Below are 22438 nucleotides of genomic sequence, written 5' to 3' on the forward strand. Positions count from 1 at the left end.
CGGAAACATTGACACTGTCAACAAGTGACAAAAAGCTACTGGAAGCTCTAGAAATGTGGCTAGGGAGACGAATAGAACGGGTGAAATGGACAGCAAATGTAAGAAATAAAGCAGTGCTAGAAAGAGTTGGGGAAAAGAGATCAATGCTGGAGATAATAATGAAGAGAAAGAGAAATTGTTTGGGTCAATGGATGAGAAGAAATTGTATACTAAGGAATGTCAGTGAAGAGGTGGTCAATGGAAAGAAAATCCAGGGAAAAGAAGATACCAAATGATTGACGACGTCTAAATAAGTGACTAATACGATGTTACAAAGCTAAAGGCTCAAGATCGAACAGCATGGAGGTAGGAAGGAAAGACTTGCCCTTGGGCAGAAAACAATAAATGAATGAATGAATTTGTTAATATTCCCATAAACCTTTGGTAACATTTTTCTAAAGAAAACATCACCGTTTCAAATCGATAACTAATAAATTATTTAACTAATTCTCTCCCCCACCCGTTTTTTAATGATCATATGAAATATATCTAGTGTTCCGAATTAGCAAGGACATTAGTTCTTACCAAGTTAATTTCTGTTATACTCTAAGGAAACAGCCGAACACCTTTTGGATAGGAGAAGAGAGTACCAAAAAGGACATCGGTTTACATTTAGAAGACAACGTGTGTCACGTACATTATAAACTATGTTAGGGCTGAGCCGATACCCCTTTGAATCGATACCAATACTCTTACGATTCTCACCGATAACGATGCTTGGAAATTGTTGTCCAATTTTTTTATTAATATTGGTCAATGAGTATTCAATACTAAGCATCAATTTACCAGAGTTTTCCTTTAAAGCAGTAAAGAAATAGTTCAGGATATGAAAATATCTGTTATTTAATCACAAAATACAGGTTTTTTACACAATGATAAAAACAATTGCCTCCATAAAGTCTCTTCAAGCAAGGTCTTGGATTGAGTCTATTTAAAAAACCTGATAAATTTCGACCAATTTTCCATTGACAAGATTTGTACTCGTCAGAGACATCCAATCCAATGTTATTGATTTGTCTTGTGCCATAGTTGCTTGACGCGAAACTGGTGATTTACCTTGACACATAAACATATCCGGTTTAATTGTTGCTTTGATCCGCTTTGTAATAATAACAATATCAGTAGGTATCCATAGCAATGAATGTGCAAGAGACATGAAGTTCGTGAGGAGTGATTTTAGAAATGATTTTTAATCTTTTTTCTGTTTGTCAACGAATGAATTTCACCCTGATATGAATGGTACAAAATCAATTGAAACTTCGAATTTTACTTAACTTTCAGAATAATTAGACTCCGTGAAAGTGTCGCGCGAAGTTTTCAACCATCAAAACACCTCCAAAGTATCGGGCAGTATCGGTAAATCAAATCAATCCGATACTTTCCGATACGTCGGCGTCGGCTCAGCCTTGATGTATAATATACAGGGTGATTGGTAATTCGACCTATTTCTGGAAAGGGGTATTACTAGAGCACATTTGCAACAAATTTGACCCTATGCACAGGGGGTCGGAAATCAATGGGTTTCGGGTTATTCCAGTTTGTAGATTTTCGTGACATATTTCGACATGCGATCAAAAGACTACTAATTGTGAAAACACTACTATACCCTGGACACTTAATTGACACTTTGCTAACAGCTGACGAATGAGTGACTACTGGGAAAAAAATTCATGCGCAAAATTCCCATACCCACAGAAAGAAGGAGTCATTTGAGCACACGTCATTAAGAAATTTGGAAATTATCGTATAAATCGAAGAGGATTACTAAAAAAAATGGTAACACACTTAGCGTATAAATTACGGAAAAAACTTCCTCGTTTCATAACCTCTCCAAAAAGATACAAATGTTGTCAACTGGCACACGGGTTGTGGGGAAAATCTGAGTAAAAAGCAGAGATGGCGCGTTGTAGACCTCTTTGTAAAGTGAAAACAAGTTGTCGGTTGTGAGAAATAAAGGAACGAAAATGAGTGAAGTAATAATGTTATTTACCATTCTCATGATTCCAGGTTGTCAGAATTAACTGTTACAAAAACTACAAATCCTGTTCAAATTGCCTCCCCCGGTTACGTATGCAAGCAATAATTCTTTCTCATTTAATTAAATATTGTATTTGTGCGTTTTCAATTTGGCAAATATTTATGATGTCATAGACAACTAGTGTCAGATAGAAAATAAATTAATCTTGATGTGCCAGGACCTGGCAACATTTAAGAAACTGATAGATTTATCAAAGAGCAAGAAATATCATAGCAACTAGGAAAGATAGTGGAAAAGATGTATCTCCAAAAAAAGAGCTTATGAAACGACGAAGTTTTACGCTAAGTGTGTTACCATTTTTTTGAGTAATCCTCTTCGATTTAAACGATAATTTCCAAATTTCTTAATGACGTGTGCTCCAATGACTGTTTCTTTCTGTGGGTATTAAAACTTTGGCCATGAATTTTTTCCCAGTATTCACTCATTCGTCAGCTATTAGCAACGTGTCAATTAAGTGTCCAGGGTGTAGTAGTGTTTTCACAATTAGCAGTTTTTGGTCGCAAGTCGGAATATGTCACGAAAATCTACAAACTGAGTAGATGGAAAATAGCGGAGCTGACTCACCCGGGCGAGTCGTAGCCTTTTACGCTGTATATTTTAAGATACCTTCACGGGAAATCACCTATAGGGTAGTACCTTCACGGTTAACCCCCGAAATCACCTATAGGGTAGTACCTTCACGGTTAACCCAGTACCTTCACCGGAAAACACATATAGGGCACTACCTTCACGGTAATTTTGGACGAACCATAGCCTTTTACGCTGTATATTTTAAGGGTATCTTCACGGGAAAGCACCTATAGGGGACTACCTTCACGGTTATTTTCCATACAGCCCAAAATAACAACTACCTTTCACGGTCTTTCTAGTACCTTCACGGGAAAGCGTCTATAGAGCAGTACCTTCACGGTTAACCCAGTACCTTCACGGGAAAGCGACTATAGAGCAGTACCTTCACGGTTAACACAGTACCTTCACGGGAAAGCACCTATAGAGCAGTACCTTCACGGTTAACCCAGTACCTTCACGGTTAACCCAGTACCTTCACGGGAAAGCACCTATAGGGTAGTAGCGAACCATAGCCTTTTACGCTGTATATTTTAAGGTACCTTCACGGGAAAGCGCCTATAGAGCAGTACCTTCACGGTTAACCCAATACCTTCACGGAAAAGCACCTATAGGGTAGTAGCGAACCATAGCCTTTTACGCTGTATATTTTAAGGTACCTTCACGGGAAAGCACCTATAGAGCAGTACCTTCACGGTTAACCCAGTACCTTCACGGGAAAGCACCTATAGAGCAGTACCTTCACGGTTAAGACAGTACCTTCACGGGAAAGCACTTATAGAGCAGTACCTTCACGGTTAACCCAGTACCTTCACGGTTAACCCAGTACCTTCACGGGAAAGCACCTATAGAGCTGTACCTTCACGGTTAACCCAGTACCTTCACGGGAAAGCACCTATAGGGTAGTAGCGAACCATAGCCTTTTACGCTGTATATTTTAAGGTACATTCACGGAAAAGCACCTATAGAGCAGTACCTTCACGGGAAAGCACCTATAGAGCAGTACCTTCACGGTTAAGACAGTACCTTCACGGGAAAGCACCTATAGGGCAGTACCTTCACGGTTAACCCAGTACCTTCACGGTTAACACAGTACCTTCACGGGAAAGCACCTATAGGGCACTATCTTCACGGTTATTTTCCAAACAGCCCAAAATAATAACCCCCTTTCACGGTTTTTTTCCAAACCTTATGCAGGTAACTGTCAGCGTTGCCAACTCTGCGTAGCCGTTTACGCTGTATATTCACGGTGTACCCTCACTGTCAGCGTTGCCAACTCTGCGTAGCCGTTTACGCTGTATATTCACGGTGTACCCTCACTGTCAGCGTTGCCAACTCTGCGTAGCCGTTTACGCTGTATATTCACGGTGTACCCTCGCTGTCAGCGTTGCCAACTCTGCGTAGCCGTTTACGCTGTATATTTACGGTGTACCCTCGTTATCAGCTTTGCCAACTCTGCCATCAATATTTCACCACAATATTTTACGAGTTAAACTAACCTAGTGAGTTGGCAACATTTATTCTATCATGCACGAACTAACCTAACCTCTCCCAATGGTGAATGGCTCTGATTGGTCAGACAGCCCCTCCCGAACATTTCATGGCCGATCAATTTTGTGCGCGTGAGCCTCGAAGTCTTTTGTGAGCCCGTACATTTCATATTTTTATGCTGTACAACACAAAATAAAATTTCAATATTTGTTTCTAGCGATGATAAGTGGCACTTTTGGCTCTTTAACCGAGAAAAAAAGACGCTTTTTTTGCTTGGTGTTACTGTTGTTTGAGTCGCAAGCTAAATTTAACTAACAAATCAAAACGATCGCTCTTCAGGGGGAAGTATGCTTTCGAAAACAAAGAAACAATACAAATTCCAGCATTTCCTCTACTGATGAACATCTTTTCTGTTTTGGTTAATTACGCAAGGGAAAAAAAAGGGCTTCGAAAGAAAAATCTTTACCAGTAAAAATATCTGCGAGATCTTTTCTCGAAGCAAGAATAGGAAAAATTAATAAAATAGTCTGAGCAGTGGGAAAGAAAGAAATGCTCTATAACATGCCAACCAACGTGTTCGGCTACAACAGGAGGAAACCTGGCGCCACGCTTCCCAAGTACGTCAAGATATCCTGCGAAGAGGTCGTCAAAGGTCGAGACATGCTTGACGATGCCTTGCTTGCTTTCCGAACCGACCTGTTGGCAGCTACATTCATCCACTTGAACGGTATTTTGAAGCAGTTCGAAGAGAACACTGGCAAGATCTTCTTCATCTTCAACAACAATAGCATCTTCTACGAACTCTCGCTAGGTGGCGGAATTCTCCGGATTGTGAACTTGCATCCCTCGAGCGGTGTCGCGATAAGTCTACATCACGGGGAGAGTTTGTTCAGGATCAAGCACGACAACATGAAAGTCGGAGTCTCGTACGACAACGTTTCCGTCGGAGATCGTCTGTACGCTGAATATATCGAGACGAATATGGAGCATCCGATACCGCTTTTTTTGGAGTTGGTGCTCTCCTATCCCGTCGCCAGTGTCAGTCGTCTATCGTAAGCAAAGAAAAAAAAATGCAAGAAAGCAAGGAAGATAATAGATCCATATTTTTGCATCGGAGCCTCTGTTGTCTATAAGCCTCAAACAACCTCATGAGAGCAGCGATCGTGAACGAACTGCACAAACCTGCCCGCAGGAATTATCCTCGACTGCCCGTGGTCACCAAAGGGATAGACGACCTCTGGCAGGCCGACCTCGTGGAGATGAGCACGGGGAATCTCAAGGGGCTTCACAAGATCAACAAGGGGTTCAGATACCTCCTCACCGTGATCGATACTTTCAGCAAGTACGCTTGGGCGATACCCGTTAAAAACAAGACCGGGGTTGAGGTCAGCAAAGCTTTCGCTTCTGTTCTCAAACAGAGATCCCCTTGTTTCCTGCAGACCGATCGAGGCAGGGAATTCTACAACTCTGCCTTCGGGAGGATGCTCAAGGAGAACGGTATTCTTCACTATTCAACCTACAGCGAGCTGAAAGCAAACATCGTGGAGCGATTCAACAGGACCCTCAAAGGACTCATGTGGAAACGGTTCACCCTCCGCGGGAACTACAGTGGGTGGATCTGGTGCCCGAACTGGTGGAGGAATACAACAACCGAATTCACAGGACGATCGGGATGAAACCCTTGGAAGTGTCCAAGTGAAACGAAAGGTGGTTGCTCTCCGAAGTGTACTGCAAACGAAACACTGGCGAAAAAATCAAGAAACCAAAGTATAAAATAGGAGACAAGGTGAGAGTGAGCAAGTTCAAACGACCCGGAGTGTTCGACAAAGGTTTCACTCGAAACTGGTCTACAGAAATTTTCACTGTGACCGATGTTCTCCTGCCTTCATCACCTCCCAACATCCCCACCTACAAGCTGAAGAGCACCGCGGACGGTGAGGACATCGAGGGTCGATTCTACGAGCAGGAACTGTCCGCCACTAGGTTCCCGGACACTTACCTTGTGGAGAAAGTGCTACGACGCAGCAAGGGCAAACTTTACGTCAAGTGGCTCGGCCTTCCCTCTTCGCAGAATTCTTGGGTTGATGCTGTCGATATCATATGAGCTGGGAGGTGACCAAGAGGCTCCCGGACGTTGGCGAAGGTAAAGGAAGAAAGAAAAATGGCGAATTGCTCCCCGAAAGTATCAGATGCCTCATCGTGGGGCCCTCGGGTTGTGGCAAAACCACATTGATGGTAGACAATTTCATCCTGGCTCCCCACTGGCTCGATTGGGAGAGCAGACACCTGTACGTCTTTTCCAAGAGCCTCGAGCAATCGAAATACCGGCAGCTGATTGCAATCTACTACGATCTGGAAATAGCCACCTTTGCCTCGCAGATGGTACCTTTGGACGAGAGTCGTGAGAATTCGGTGGTTGTCTTCGACGACGTCATCCTCGAGAATCAGGAAGAGGTTCGCAACTACTTCACTCGAGGTCGCCACAAGGGCATGGACTGCTTTTACTTGGCTCAGACCTTCTCGAAGATCCCCAAGCAGCTGATCAGGGACAACGCAAACTGCATTTGCTTGTTTCGGCAGGATGCCACCAACCTCAAGCACGTGTACGACGAGTTCGTCGGAGGGGATATGACGTACGAGTCGTTTCGCAACCTCTGCACGCATTGCTGGAATGCTGACGACTACGGCTTCGCCACGATAGACATGACTCGCAAACCGAACCAGGGGAAGTATCGTAACAAGATCAACGAGTTTATCGTGATGGAAAATGTAATATAATAGTACGAGGTGAAGAAAAAATTAATACATCACGATCTGCTAACCTTCCTGTGGAGCTGCTCTATCAGATATTCAAAATTGTGCCGGGTAGAGAAGAAGATAACATCCACAGAATAATTGATATCGCCGATAGTTCGCCAGCGTTCGCCGTGCCGTGTCAGATGATCATGAAGGACTACATATTTAAAATCACGGGGAAAAAGATCGTGAATACCGAAGATCTTCACGCAATAACAGACGAAATGGAAGACATGCTTGATGGATATCATAAGCAGAGTGTTAGAAAATTTTCAGATGAATGGTACGAGATGAACAACAAAAAAGATAAGATTATCAACAATATCATTTCATTGACAGCTCTGTCTTGTTTCTTCCGTCGAAATAAAATAACAAAATTGTAAGAAAACAGATAGGTCCAAAACTTAATTTTGCAATGTCCAAAAGGAAAGCCGAAGAAAACATCAAGTTGACCGAGTACCTTGCTAAACGATTCAAAGGGTGGAAGGAAGAGAATCGTGGATATTATGAGCAGAAGAAGCGACAGGAGCAACCGCTCATCGATGCAATCGGTGACTTGGGCAAAGAAATTAAAGATGTTGCCGAACATAACAAGGACTTGATCACAGAGTTGGTGCCGGTGGCAGTTCGCAACATAACGGACAATCCTCCCACTCCTCCTTCACCCGCCACAACTCTCCAACACTTCCAACTGCCATCGCTTCCCACTAGGTTTCCGTCGCCCAGCAGCAGCAGCAGTTCGTCTTCCGTCGAGGGAATACGATTAGGACCGACCGCAGCCAAATATCTGAGCACCAAAGGTGATGACAGAGACGAAGTTTTCGGTTTGTATCCATCACCCGACACTTCCGGGAGCGTCGTGTGGAAGATAGGCAGTTGGCACGTCACGTTCGACAAGGACGATATCATCATCTACAACGAGAGCCGAGCGGGACGCAGAGGTTTCTTCAAGAAGTATGCAGGCACGCCGGGGCTATGGGAACTGATCACTAGAAAACGCCCCGACGCCAACGTGTATTCCGAAGAGGATTACGACAATTACAAGGAAATTCTCAAGATGACCGATGCTTTGTAACAGAACAACGACCCATCTCAGAACAGGGTCAGTCGAGTAGCAGCGAGAAGTACAGGAACATAATCAAACCGTTTTGGAACGAAATCAAGCAGCAACCTGGCACCACTCGCCTGCCTACCGGCAGCGGTATCAAGCGCTACTCCAATTTGCCCGTGGGGATCGTGTGGCTGGACGACGTTCGTAAACTCGTGGACCCGCTGCTGGTCATCGCCGGAGAAGAAAGGGCCGGAAACCGAAACTTTCACAACGAAAAGGTTGGCATCGTGGACACGATCGTTTCCAAACTAAGCCGCTTCATCGTTAACGAACCGAAAGGCATCGGGTATCTGATCAACATCATCAACATCTTGCCCCCGCGATTCTGGAAGCTGGCGGAAGGGAAGGGACTCATCAACAACATCATCAACAAATTGCCTTTCGAGATGCATATTCCGGGCTATCAATACTGCGGTCCCGGCACCAAATTGGACGCGCGACTGGATCGCGGTGATCCGGGGGTTAATCCCTTGGACGCTGCCTGCAAAGACCATGATATTGCGTACCGGGACAACAGTGATCTCGCAGCAAGGCACGATGCCGACATGCAGTTGGAACACCGGGCTTTCCGGAGGGTGGTCAGCAGAGACGCCGGCATAGGTGAAAGACTGACCGCTCTGGAACGACAATGGCAATGCACACGAAAAGAAAACTCGGTTGGGGTTTGTAACAAATTTGTATTTATTTCATTTCAATAAAAAATATCAAAACTGTTCAATGACTCTCTCGTTCTTTATATCGTAAACAAACTTTTTCCCTGCAATCAGGATCACGCTGCATACTGTATTGTCTGGGATCGCCTCTTGGAAATCCACGACAACCTTGATGCTCGTGCGGTCACTGATCACCACCTGCTTGCGTTTCGATGTGTTCATCACGTACATCAGACGTTTCTGGATAAACTCCGCTGGCGTGTAGTACATGTCGGTAGATCCTTCCATGGTGACCCTCTTGAACGCTGTGTAAGCTTCGTACAGCTTCAGGTAATCATCTTCCGCGAGGTTGTAGTTCTCTCTGGGGAAAATCTCGTTACGCCCGTTCTTTAGGTAAATGTTCCTAACTTTGCAGTAGTCGAACATACTCGAATCCGCATTCTGACTGCAGTCACGACCGGTTTCAAACACAACCACCACAAAGTCGGGCATGTCATACTGGATGCTGTTGAACTGTGTCGTCACGTCGAACTCGAAGTGTCGCCCGGACACCGTCCTCTGCAAGAATTGGTACATCTGAAACTCGAGCGGGATGTTCGGGTTCTTCATGATTTCTGCTTTGATCTTCGTGGCGTGGTTAGCTTCGTATTCGATGATCGGCATGCGAAGTTCCATGGATTTTATCACGCACTTATCCTCGGACGGGAGGCTCGCATCGTCCACGGCGCCCCCAGCCGTCGCGGATTTCCATCGCAGAAACAAGTTGTTGTCGTTGGACGCTCTCTTGAAAGTGACCCTCAGACCGCCCTTCCACATGATTTCCTTGTAGTCGGAGAAGAATCCATAGAGGAGTCGCAGAGGGAATAGCACGGTGCTGAGTTTCCCGGGTAATTTGTTGTCGGTTTCGAAACCCGCCGCTTTGTAGTACGAACTCTCTGGCTTCGAGAGCGTCATGGTCGCCACGATGGTCGAAGTTAGTCCGGGGTTATCTATCCTGTCGATGACTGTGCCATGCTTTCTCACTTCCACCTTCGAGAAGAGGTGAGGGACGAAATTGTCTATCAGCCTGATGTTGGCTCCTGCGGGGTAAGCTGCATTTTCGTCCCTGGTGACAATTTCCAATCTGATGTAGAGGTCAGCGCGATGAGGATGCACAAACCCGTCACCAACGTCCACATCAAATTCGATGTCCTTGTTCGGTTCGTTGAGGTTGCCAAACGTCCTTCTGTTGGGAGGGAAGGACTGCAGTTCGTAACTTTCTACGTGATCCATCGTGCGCTTTCGATTAACCGTCTATATTATTTACAAGATAGCCAGTACGGCCGTGCTCGTGGCTCCGGCGAAATCCACCAATTCGCCTTTCTCGTTCGTTATAGTCAGTTCTACTTCACTGAACTTGTCGTGCTGGATGGGAAAAAAGATCAGTTTGACTGGTTCGTAAAGAATCGGCTCCAGGAATTCCGAATTGGGCTTGAACGTCGCAATTATACCGGTTTCCTTGTGTGTTTGGTCCCGATTTGTGTCCGTCGATACAACCATGCCCTGAGCCAGGTTGCAATGTACGTTAAAAGTTTCTATGGACAGGAATTTGGGAATAGAGGACCCGACGTGCTTGATTCCCGGCGCCAACCTGCTGTCGTTAGGGAAACCCAACAGCTCCCCGATGGATCCAAGGTTTATTTCTTCTGTGGCGGACGTAATCTCCACGCGATGAGTAACCGAACTCTCGGACAGGATGACGTTCGAAGGCAATTGGGCTTGCAGCGTAGTCAGGTTATATTGTCCAGGCGAAACGGTGATCTTCTTGCTTCCTACGTGGAGGGTGTTGTTGTATTCTGTGACGTTGTGAATCAAGTACATGCTGTAGAAAGCCACGAGCCCCAACGACTCTTGTTGCAGACTGATTACATCGTAATGCAGTTTCAGTTTGAGGATTGAAGTCTCGCTGGACAAATGCAGGACTAGCATTTTTCTTTTATCGCTATTGATTTATCAAATCCGTTGCTCTCTGAAACATTTCCAACGATGTCGAGTCGCCGCTGCCGGTTAGTTGTGAAAGAATGACCAGCATTACGACGCAGAGATGACCGCAGACCACTTCGTCGAAGCCCTGCATCCTTTCATCGTTGTAAAATATTTCAGACGTCGATTTCAGGTAGTTCGCAAGCGCGAGTAGCGGAACGCCACCGAAAGAATCAAAAACGAAAGCGCTTCCGTCCTCGGCAATCCAATAACATACCCAGTGGGTTCCCGGGTTGAGAGAATTATCCAAGTTGACCACTCCGCTTTCGCCGCCACTTCGGGGTCCGTTAGCAGGCAATGTATCGGACATGAACACACCTCTGAAGTTTATAACGTTGAACAATTCGGCTAGAGACTCAATATCTTCGTTTGAAAGGGGCACTTTTTTTTAAGGTTGAATTTCTTCAACGCTGCTGCGGTGGTTTGCTTCTTCGTTCTTCTTCTCTTCAATCCGGAACCAGTAGCGTTCATCTTGCTTTCCACGGCGAGGTTGTGTCTTTTTTGATCTTCGAGCTCTTTTGTGTTCTTCTTGGCATCGATCACGGTTTTCACGATCGCGGCACTGCCACCTGCGAGACTTCCCACGGCTCCGAGAGCAGCGAGGATCGCGGGAATGCTGAAAATGAAACCTCCCTGCTTTCTTGACCTAGATTTTTGCAACTTGCTTAGTTGTGGCCTGCTGAGAAGGAGCTTCATCCCGTGTCCCTTCTTTAAACATTTGTTTTTCTTCTCGCGTTGCTTTTTCGTGAGTATATAATCGATGCCCGAAACCTTTTTGAGTTCCGAGTAAGGGATTTGATAAGCCACTCCTTTCGGACGCATTGTGAAGAACTCCTATTTTATTATGTCTATTTATTTACTTACTGCTATCCGTGAACTGCATTCTGCTTCAGCTGCTGCCTTCTTTTCTCTCTGTGCCAACCCCAACATTGGGATAGAACAATAAATGGAAAGAAAAGGTTTTGGTGATATGAGACTGCTGTTTATTTCAGCAAAAAAAAAAATAGATGGATGCTGGAAATGAAGTGAATGAAAAAAGTATTTACAGAAGCGTGTGAAGTGGATTTGTTACAGGATTAGCCTAATTACAGATATTGCATGATTTGGACTTCTCTCCGATTGGTGAATAGCCCCATGGAACGGTGTGAATGCCGCAGTTCAAAACTTTTCTCTTGTCGTCCTCTGCATCCAACGCCACTTTGTTCAGTTTCACGGTCTTCACATCATGGTCTATGCTCTGGAACCTCCTCTCTTCCCGCCGGTTGGGTAGTTTCTTCTTAAGGCATTCGATGTAATCCTCGACGTTTAACTTCCCTTGAACAGTGCTTTTCCCAACTCCCTTGGACTTCTTGATGGTGGCGACGGTCGTTCTGATATACAATACGATTTAGCCTTGAGTCCCACGAACTCTCTGATGATCTCACCGTTCATTTCGTCCTTCATCAATCCGGGAACTTTCTTGTTTCTTTCAAAATGTTGTAGGGGTTCGGTTGTGGATAGCCCGAAGTGTCGAAATGTTCCTTCAATTCGGTTACCATGCTCCTGTACGGATCTTCCTTCATCACATAAACTGTCAGTATCCATGTAAGCGATCTGGATTTGATTTTTGTATCGTGACTTCATGATGTTGTAATGGAACTCGTACATTTGCAGTTTCGACAGTTCGAGAATTGCAGCCCCCACGTACGTCGGTTTGTTGAACGTAATGCAGGATTTGTCAAGATGAAGCAACGTCAGGTTCTCGTTGAAAATTTTCCTGCTCTTGAAGCGTGGGTTGGCAACCCACTTAATGCATTTTTTTTCGTCCGAAACTATCTTAACGTCCTTGTATTTCCTTACATTCTCCATTGTTTTACCATAGATGGCGTTGTTCATCAGTTTATACATATCCTTATCCAGGTCAGATGTCGCCACCTGCCGCTTCTGGGTGTTCATGTTTATGTAGGGTTTAAGCCATTTGCCCTGCGTAAATTTCAAAACTCTGTGCACTTTAGTTAAAACAAGACCCTGCTGGAGATAGAATTTCAGCAGTTTGCAGTGCACTACGTAATGATCCTTCCTCTCCAACGTGAGAAGCAGTTTTGGTTGATTCGAGCGAGGAGGACATTTTAGCTCAGGCGCCAGAGGAAAATCCGAATGGAGCTGGTGCAATTCTGAAGGATACTCCAAGTCTACCTCCGCGAAGTATCCTGTCTATCCTTCAAAATTATCCTCTTGAAGCAGATGTTTCAGTCCTTCTTCGGTGATGTCCGACCACTCAAAATTAGAGTGTGGCAGCTTCTGCTTCATCGCATAACCATACAGGTTGTTGACGTCCAAGTATATTATGTAGCTGGACTCCTGATTGGGATCGTACTCGTCTCCCATGTACTTGTTGTTTGCTTTCGCATGTCTTAAACAACATTGCACGATGCCGCCCCTGATACATTTCTCGATGAAAAGCTGCATGTCGCATTGATCTTCCGCGAAAAGTTGCAATCGGATGCTACTGCAATACAACATGGCATTCCAAGTGAATCCCGGAAGACTCACGAAGTGCGCAGGATCGACTTTGTAATCACGAATAGCGGTTTGACGAAACGCTTGGAGCACGTCGAATAGGAGAAGCACGTCCAGCTTCAAGTATCGATCGTGGAAATCACCCAGCGAGCAGCATCGAAACTCGTTCCACATACGTTTGGCATGCGCATAGTCTTCGTCGGAACACACGGAGTCCTTCAAGGTTGAATTAAAAGCGTCTTTCGACGGAAGATCCGTCTCGTCGAACTTTTCGGGCCCGTCGACGTACTCATATGGGTACACTCCTTTCCTTCGAATAGCGTCCAAGGACACATCTGGGAAATGATCTCTGGTAACTTCCGGCATGTCCAACATGGCGACGCATTTTTCGAGGCTAGCCTGGAGAAAGCGGTAAGAATCGATTAATATGAGTTCAATTCTTCTGTATTTTGGCTTCCTGCCAGCAGCGCACAACGTGCACTCATCATCGCAGGGGATCATTTTGCTCATCTTACCATGATAGCCTGGTGGAATATTCACCCACTTGCTGATAGTAATGTATTTCTCGTCGGTCTCGGCAATCACACGGATGGATTTTTTGTCATAGCCCAGCTCTTTGACGAAATGGTTACTTACTTACTTAGTCATCCTCTTCTATCTTGCGGTGTTGAGGTTTCCCAGAGGGTCTTCCATCGGATTCTGTCTCGGGCCAGCTCCTTTGCTCTCCTCCACTCTCCTCCTCTAGCCTCTACAGCTGCCTTCACATCTTCTTCCCATGTTCTTCTGGGTTTCCCGCGTGGTCTTGCTCCTTGCATCTTTGCATTCAAGGCTTGTTTAGCTATTCTGGAGTCTTCCATTCTTTGTATGTGCCCAAACCATCGTAACTGGTTCTGTTCGATTCTCTCAAGCACTGGTAATACGCCCAGGCTAGCTCTAATGGTCTGATTCCTAATTTTGTCTCTTCTTGTTTTCCCTTCTATTTTGCGGAGAAATCTCATTTCTGAAGCCTGTATTTTACTCCTATGTTTATTTGTCAATGTCCAGGTTTCACTACCATAAAGTAATGTAGGTAAATATATCACTTTATACACACGGATTTTCGTATTTTTGGTCACTAATGGATTATTTAGGAAATTTCTCTTTAGCGCATTAAAGAGTCTCCCTGAGGCTTGGGATCGAGCTATAATTTCACCATCTATTCTACCATCTTGATGCACTATAACCCCGAGGTATTTAAAATCTGTAGTCTGTTCTAATGTCGTTCCATTATTCAAAGCAATCTGATGTATATTTGGCTGTCGTGCCATCATCATGGTCTGAGTCTTTTTATCATTTATCTTCATACCCCTCTTTTTTAACTCTTTTTCCCAGATTCTCACGTTCTTTTGTAAATTACTTTCGGAATCTCCCAATATTAATATGTCATCGGCGAAGGCACAATGGTTTATATATATTGGTTTTAAAAACCTATACCCCATCTTGAATTTCTGTACCTTCCCATCGCATGATTTAATAACATCATCCATTAAGGTGATAAAGAGGAGTGGGCTAAGGATACATCCTTGTTTAAGTCCTACTATAGTCTCAAATTCTTGAGACTCTGCATTGCAGGTGCGGACATAGTTTCTACATTTCTTATACAGACTCTGCGTTGCTGTAATTAATTGATTGCTAACCTTTCTTTGTTTTAGTATTTTCCATATTTCATCCCTCGGAATGGTGTCGAAGGCTTTCTCTAGATCTATGAAAGCCATATGTGCCTCTTTTCCATATCTCATCAGTTTTTCACTGATCTGTCTGATGGTAAATATGAGGTCTTGTGTGCTTCTTCCTGGTCGGAATCCGCACTGTGCCTCGTCTAGCTGTGGCTCTACCACTTTCCTTATTCTATCTTCTAGTATCCTCGCGTATACTTTCCCCGGCACACTCAATAGCGATATCCCACGATGGTTTTTGCAGTCTCTATTATCTCCTTTTTTAAATATTGGCACAATGACACTACACTCCCATTCAGCTGGTATCTTCTTTGCTTTCCAAATTAGATTAATAATCTTGAGTAGTATGTCTTGACCACTTTTGCCCATGAATTTAAGCATCTCAGGTGCTATTTGGTCATGTCCTGCCGCTTTGCCAAGTTTCATTTTCTTTAGTGCTCTTTTTAGCTCCTCCATAGGTATTTCTTCTTCAGTTTCTCCCTCCTCTCGGTGTTGCTGTTTTTCTTCCTCAGTCTGTTCTTTCTCCTTTTCTCCTATTTCCATATTTCCTCCAAGCAGTTCTTGAAAATATTCTTTCCACCGCTCTATAATGTCATTTTCACTTCGGAGGAGGTTACCACTTTTGTCTTGTATGAACTTAAGAGGACATTGCTTCTCTATTCGCATCGATTTTAATACTTTGTAGAACAGCTTTTGGTTATTTTGTAGGTTTCCTTCCATTGCTTCTCCAAATTTTTCCCATGACTGTTGTTTTGCATCTTTCACTATATTCTTCACTACTAATCTTTGATGTTTATAAGCTTCATAGTCACTTAAATGTTTTGTGAGTAGGTATTTTTTCCACCGTTGCTTCTTTTCCTTTACCATTTCTTTTATCTCTTCCGTCCACCATGCTGTTCTTCTCTGTTGTTGCTTTCCGCTGGACTTTCCGCAGATTTCGGGTGCTGCTCCTAAGATTGCCTCTTTATATAAACTCCATATTTCTTCCAGTTTATCTTCTCTCATAGTGGGCCATTCCAATGTTTCCACCCTTTGTTTCACAGCCTCTTGATAGTCTTTTTGTCTTGCCTCTTCTCTCAATTTATATACCTTTATTCTTTCTTTAGGTTTCCTTTTGTTATCACCAGCGTCATTGGTCTTGATATTAACATGTAACTGCATAATTACTAAATAGTGGTCACTTCCAATCTCGTAACCTCTATATGCTCTTGCATCTAAGATAAATCTCCACTGTTTCCTCTGTGTCAATATGTAGTCAATAATAGATTTTTCCTTTCGGCTGGGGACTTCTCTTGTATATCTATGTGTTTCTTTATGTGGGAACATTGTGTTCGTAATTACAAAATCATTTCCTGCACACATATCTAGTAATCTTCTCCCATTATTATTCTGGTGCGTCTCGCCGTATTTCCCTAACAGCCCTTCCATTCCTTCTATGTTATTTCCAACTCTGCCATTAAAGTCACCTAATACAAAGACAGCTCCCATGGTGTCATCCACTGTCCTCTGCAGCTCTTCATAAAATCTATCTTTCTCTTCTGCTATATCATCTTTATTTGGTGCATATATAGCAATAAAAGTAGTGTCTTCATTTATGCTACTGTTAAAGGTTAAAGTTACCAAGATTATTCTTTCATTGATGAATTTCCAGCATTTAACATAATGTCTGTAGGCCTCGGAGATTACTATAGCCACTCCTCCTTTTGCTCTCTGTTCTTTGCCTACGCCTGAATGAAACATTAGGAACCTTTCACCACTATTTGGTTCTATTATTTGTTCATATCCATTTCCTTTTTTCTTGGTCTCCGTCACTGCCAATATATTCAATTTTGCTCTCACCATTTCCATTATTAATTCAAACTCCTTTCCAGCAAGTCCACGTACATTCCAGGTTGCCACTCTCATTATCCTTTTCCCTCTCTTGGTCGTCAACAGTTTAATCAGTCCGGTTTCTCCTCTGTAGTTTCTTTTAATAATTTCATCTCGGACACTCGGGTTATCAGCCCTAGTTCCAAAGCCTTGTGGGAGGGGCTGCCTCCCTTATAGCCCTCGGCCTGCTAGATTTTCTTTTAGGGTTTCTTCCCTTAGCCTTTGAGGTTTCTCCCTCTCACTGCAAGGCAGAAGTTTGCCTCGGTCCGGGACTGCTTATTCGGGATTCCCCTTATTCGCAGCTAACCCCCATATCTGGGGGCCATTCGCTATCCGCCACCTGCGACCCACCCAGTAGCTGAGGCTCGCCCTGGGTGACGAAATGGTGAAGATCATAATTGCTGAGCCCGTGGAAAAATACCGGTACAAACTTGGCAGTTTGAAGCTTCAAATTGCATCTATGGCATAACGGACTGATGTACTGACCCGTTATGTGATTGTGGTGTGCCACTTTTATCACACAATCATCAAATTTGGACTCGCAATTTGGACAATGTGTTGCACAAACAAACCTCAATTCTTCGTCTTCGGTAAGATCATTCATGGGTTTAGTCCTGAACAAAACATCACCCCATTTCTCCACTTCCTTGACTAGGAATTCCAGGAAGCGTTTTCCAACCTCGGGTCCTCGGTAAAGAATCGGTTCCTTCCTATCTTCGTCCGCTCCTGCCATCCAGTGCACGTAGTATGCGAAACTGCAAGGTACGTGCTCGTGGTAGGCAGTAGTTGATGATTTCGCCGGATCGGGGTCGCAGATCGCCATGGGCTTCAAGAATGCCTCGAAGTCCGCAACGATGACAACGGGGACCTCCAGCTGGGAGTTGTACTTTCTGAAGAAATGAGAACCACCAGGGAACACGCACCTGGATGGTTGATGCTGCATACATTCTCTGAGGTGATCCTGCAGTCTCTCCTTGGCGGTTCTTGAACCTAGGTTGCTGAAAAATACCATATGTCGATAACAGATTTCGATTTTATGTTCATATTTTGTTATCTCGCTTCTGACCAGCTTCGAAAGATCACGGATGAGGCAATAATGGTGCTGTTTCATATTTTTTATCAACAGCATGTGCACTACATTCACCTCATCACCTACAATTTTGCTGATCCGAAGCGGAAAAATATTTACTTTTTTGTTGCTGATTGTATATCCATACACATTTACACCGATTGGAATCTCGTTCTTTTGTTGATATGCTTTTTCGAATTTTTCGATTTTTTTCAGCTGCACAGGAAATGTAACGTCTTCGAAATATTCATCCAATTCATTCTCGTACTGGCTGTAACTTCCAACGCGCGCAGAGTTTTTTGTTTTATGATGCAAATGGGCCAGGAGGCACCATTTGAAACACTGGTTGTCGTTGTTTTCAATGTTAAGAACGGCTTTCTTGTTTTCGATCACCTGCGGGAGCTTCACGTAAGTCGATCCTGAAAGAGGCTTGTATTTGCTTATGTTGATGTTGATGATGTGTGTAGTGTTGCAAACACTCCAACCCGATCCTTTACCTGGAAACTCTCCTGCTTCCGGACGATCTCATTCATTAACTTGTCGTAAAGTTCGCTTATCACCTCCCTATCACTTTCCAGCAGAAGTTGTTGCTTTGTTCTACTGGAGAACACGTGAGTTTGTTCCGACGAATGCTTCTGGAACAACGAATCCAAAACCATGTTGAATTTGAAGGGGCCCTTGTTGAGAGTGGAAACCAAAATCTTAACCACTTCTGCTTTCTTCTCTTCCAGGAAAATTTCGGCACTGCAGGGCAAACCCCTATTCTCGCTGCTGAGGCTGTAATTTGCCAACATATTCCTGAAGGCCGTTCTCTTCGGCTTAATGCATTCTGGGTCGCGTGCTTCAGCCGATTGTATGATCTTCGTTCTCTTTCCATGGCTCAACTGGTTTGAAGACTGCTTTCGCTTTACCCCACTCTTCTGATTGACGGTCAAATTTTCTGTTGTTATCACTTTCCTGGATGTTGGAGAAGGTTTGGTGATGCTGGCGGGTTCTTTCGACGAACCAGGCCGTTGAATACATCTTTGTTTATGCCGACTTAGATGGGACTTGGTTTGCGGGATATTACAGAAGGGGCAGCAAACTTGGGGTTGTTTCGTCTTCGGAACTGACGACGCAGTGGCTTGTGGCTGCGACATTTTTCTGCAACAGAGAAAGCCAACTTTTCAGGGATATGCAATAGGCTATTATATACACATTGGGGCCATTGATTTGATCTGTAAGTAAACAGTAAGACGCAACAAGATGCCGAACAATATCTTCGGTCACTCCAGAGGCGACACGGATACCGAGCCACCCGACAACACTGAAACTCTAAAACTCGACCAACGAGTGAAGAAACTTCGCAGCGACCTGCTGACTCTCCAGAACACTCTGTCCTCGAGCCTACAAGATGAGATCACAAGTCTGCAGAAAACATTAGTGGATCCGATCCTGAAGATCGAAGCGGAATTCAAATTACTGTTCGCCAAGTATGCTGATTTAGCATCCTTGGAAAGTTTGAGCAGCATTCAGGAAACAGTGAACAACCTGCGAGAGGAATTATCTAACCTACAAAAATCCAGAGACATTATTCAACTAAAAACTAAGTTTGAGGAACAGGAAACAAACATCCAAGCTAGCTTGAGCGAACTTCAAAATGTTATTTCTAACATTAAGATCCAACTTGAGTAGTGGGAAAGTATATATTATAAACCCAGGAAAGGAAGAGCCCCCCTGAAGCAGATTTGGCTACACTTAAAACAAGCTCAACATGCCCATATGAGCTTTTTGCTCAAGTGTGGAACCCTGCCTAATCCAAGATTTTTGTAAAAAAGCCCTCATGGATTCCATGAGAAAGGAAGAGCCCCCTCAGATTGATGAGGCTATACTTATAAAAGGCACTTCTGTGAGATTGTTGTCCATAAACTTGTCAAAAATATGCCCCTCTTGATATTTTTTTTGGCCACACTTAAAACTAGGCCAAGACACACACACACATACATACATATACACACACACATACACACATATTTACTTCCGGTTTAAGTTCAATTGGATACCAGGTTCAAATTGTATATTAAAACAATGCAATATGCAGAGACCCTCTAGAATTGCTCCGTGACTCTCTCATTTCTTACATCATAAACATATGATTTTTCTCCTATGAGAATAACACTACATATGGTGTCATCAGGTAATGCCTCATGGAATTCAGAGATAATTTTAATATTTGTCCTGTCATTCACCACAACTTGTTTTCTTTTTGAAGTGTTAATTACAAACATGGGTCTCTGTGTTTCGAATTCATCTGGTGTGTAATACATATCCGTATTGCCAGTAGTGACTCTTTTGAAGGAAGAAAAAGCCTCATATAATTTAAGGAAATCATCCTTGGACATGTCTAAATTGTAATTTTCTCTAGGAAATACCTCATTTCTGCCATTTTTAAGATATATGTTCTTGATGTTGCAGTTATCAAATTTACTTGAATTTTTTTCCTGATTGTTGTGTCTCCCAGTCTGAAACAATACCACTACAAAATCAGGCATGTCATATTGTATGCTGGAGAATGAATTTGTAGCATCAAACTCATAATATGTACCAGATGCGGGCTTCTGTACACATTGATATGTATAAAATTGCAGAGGAATTTGTGGATTTTTTATTATATCAGCTTTGTATTTAAGAGCATAACTGGCCTCATACTCAACAACAGGGATTCTTAACTCCATAGTCTGAATAATGCATTTGCCTGCATCTGGTAGGGTATTAGGCAGAGCTTCCCCTGTAGAGTTTATTGCACTGTACCTCATCAAAGCATTATTATCATTTGCAGCTCTTCTAAATGTGATTCTTAACCCACCCTTCCACATAATTTCTTTGTAATCTGAGAAGAATCCTGCCAATAAGCGCATCGGGAACAGCACTGTGTGGTTCTTAGATAATATCTTATCACCAGCCTCAAATCCGCCTATTTTGTAGTATGAAGCCTCGATTTTGGATAATTTTAGTGTGGCCAAAGCTGTGGAGGTAATGCCGGGATAATCCACTCTGTTTATAACAACGCCATGCTTTCTGATCTCAATTTCAGAGAATAGATGTGGCACAAAATTATCTACAAGTCTTATATTTGAATTTGCCGGATAATCTGTACCATCGAGCTTTACAACATCAAATTTGATGTATAAATCTGCTCTGTGGGGGTGTATAAATCCATCCCCTACATCAAGATCAACCTCAATCTCTGTGTTGGGTTGATTTAAATTTGCAAAGGTCCTCCTGTTTGGAGGGAATGATTGTAGCTCATAACTCTCAATGTTTTCCATTTTTTCTTGTATGTATTTTTATTTAAATGTTAATCTCTATGATTGCAGTTGTTGTGGCTCCGGCAAAATCAACTAATTCTTCTTTTTCATTAGTGACCATCAATTCAATATTATCTATTCTATTATGACACACAGGAAAATATAATGTTGGGGATGGATTGTAGATAATAGGCTCCATAAATTCAGAATTAGGTTTGAATGTTGCAATGATGCCTGTTTGTTTGTGAGTGCCTATGCCATTTGATTTGGTGATCATACCCTCTGCCACATTGCAGTGAATATTCAGAGTTTCTATGGCTAAGAATTTAGGTATATTCATAGCAGTGTGTTTGATGCCTGGTTCAAGTTTTGTGTTGTTCTCAAAGCCTAACAGCTCTCCTATAGTACCCAGATCCACTGTTTCTGTAGCAGATACAATTTCTACTCTGTGAGTGACAGAATTTTGACTTAATACTACACCTCTGGGTAATTGAGCATTTAGAGTGGATAGATTATATTGCCCTGGAGTGATGACAATTTTTTCATCCCCTACTGCAATTGTGTTGTTGTGGTGTGTAATATTTGGGATCAGGTACATGCCATAAAATGCCCTGAGAGCTATTGTTTTGGGATATACAATGTCATCATGTAATTTGAGTTTCAATATTGAATTTTGACTGGTGAGATGAAATACCCCCATGATGTTTTAAATACCACAAGGCTTTTTGAAAATTTTCAATTGATGGTTTATTTATTTGAGACATATATCTAAGAACAGATAAACACAAATGTCCGCAATTAACATCTCTGAAGTTTTGAACACGGGTATTATTGTAATAAAGATTAGATGAATTTAGATATTTTATTAAATTTTCAGGTGGAACACCTCCAAATGAATCAAACACAAATGCCTCATTTTTTAAATATTTAAGATAACAGATCCAGTGAGTGCCCTGATTTTTGTACTCATCCAAATTAACAATGCCACACTCTTTGTTGAGTGGTTGTTCTGGTAAAGAATCTGACATGTACACACCTCTAAAATGTTTATTGCCCAGTGGCTTGATTAAAGCTTCAATATCTTGGTTTGTAAGCGGCTCTTGTTTTTTTAAAACTTATTCATGGCTCTCTTAACACCTTTCCCCTGTTTCTCCATGGCCAGGTTATGGCGCTTCAATTCATCTAATTCTGCCCTATTTTTCTTGGCATCTATTACTGTTTTTGCTATGGCGGCTGATCCCCCAGCCAAGCTCCCAACAGCCCCGAGAGCAGCTAAGATGGC

General features: G+C 43.1%; 1 protein-coding gene across 1 annotated transcript; it reads right to left on the reverse strand.

The window, feature by feature from the left end:
- Positions 1–13860: 13860 nt before the first annotated feature.
- LOC145987041 (uncharacterized) lies at positions 13861–16779 on the reverse strand. The gene has a single exon (XM_083121501.1). The coding sequence runs from the start codon at positions 16777–16779 to the stop codon at positions 13861–13863; it is 2919 nt and encodes a 972-aa protein (XP_082977627.1).
- Between the last annotated feature and the right edge of the window lie 5659 nt (positions 16780–22438).

The sequence above is a fragment of the Lepisma saccharinum genome, chromosome 4, assembly GCF_977018435.1.
Source record: "Lepisma saccharinum chromosome 4, izLepSacc3.1, whole genome shotgun sequence".
In the NCBI taxonomy this organism is placed as follows: Eukaryota; Metazoa; Arthropoda; class Insecta; order Zygentoma; family Lepismatidae; genus Lepisma; species Lepisma saccharinum.

What these genes read in the sequence shown, in the direction of transcription:
- LOC145987041 (XM_083121501.1), bottom strand. Translation starts at nt 16,779, where the DNA reads ATGGAAATGGTGAGAGCAAAATTGAATATATTGGCAGTGACGGAGACC.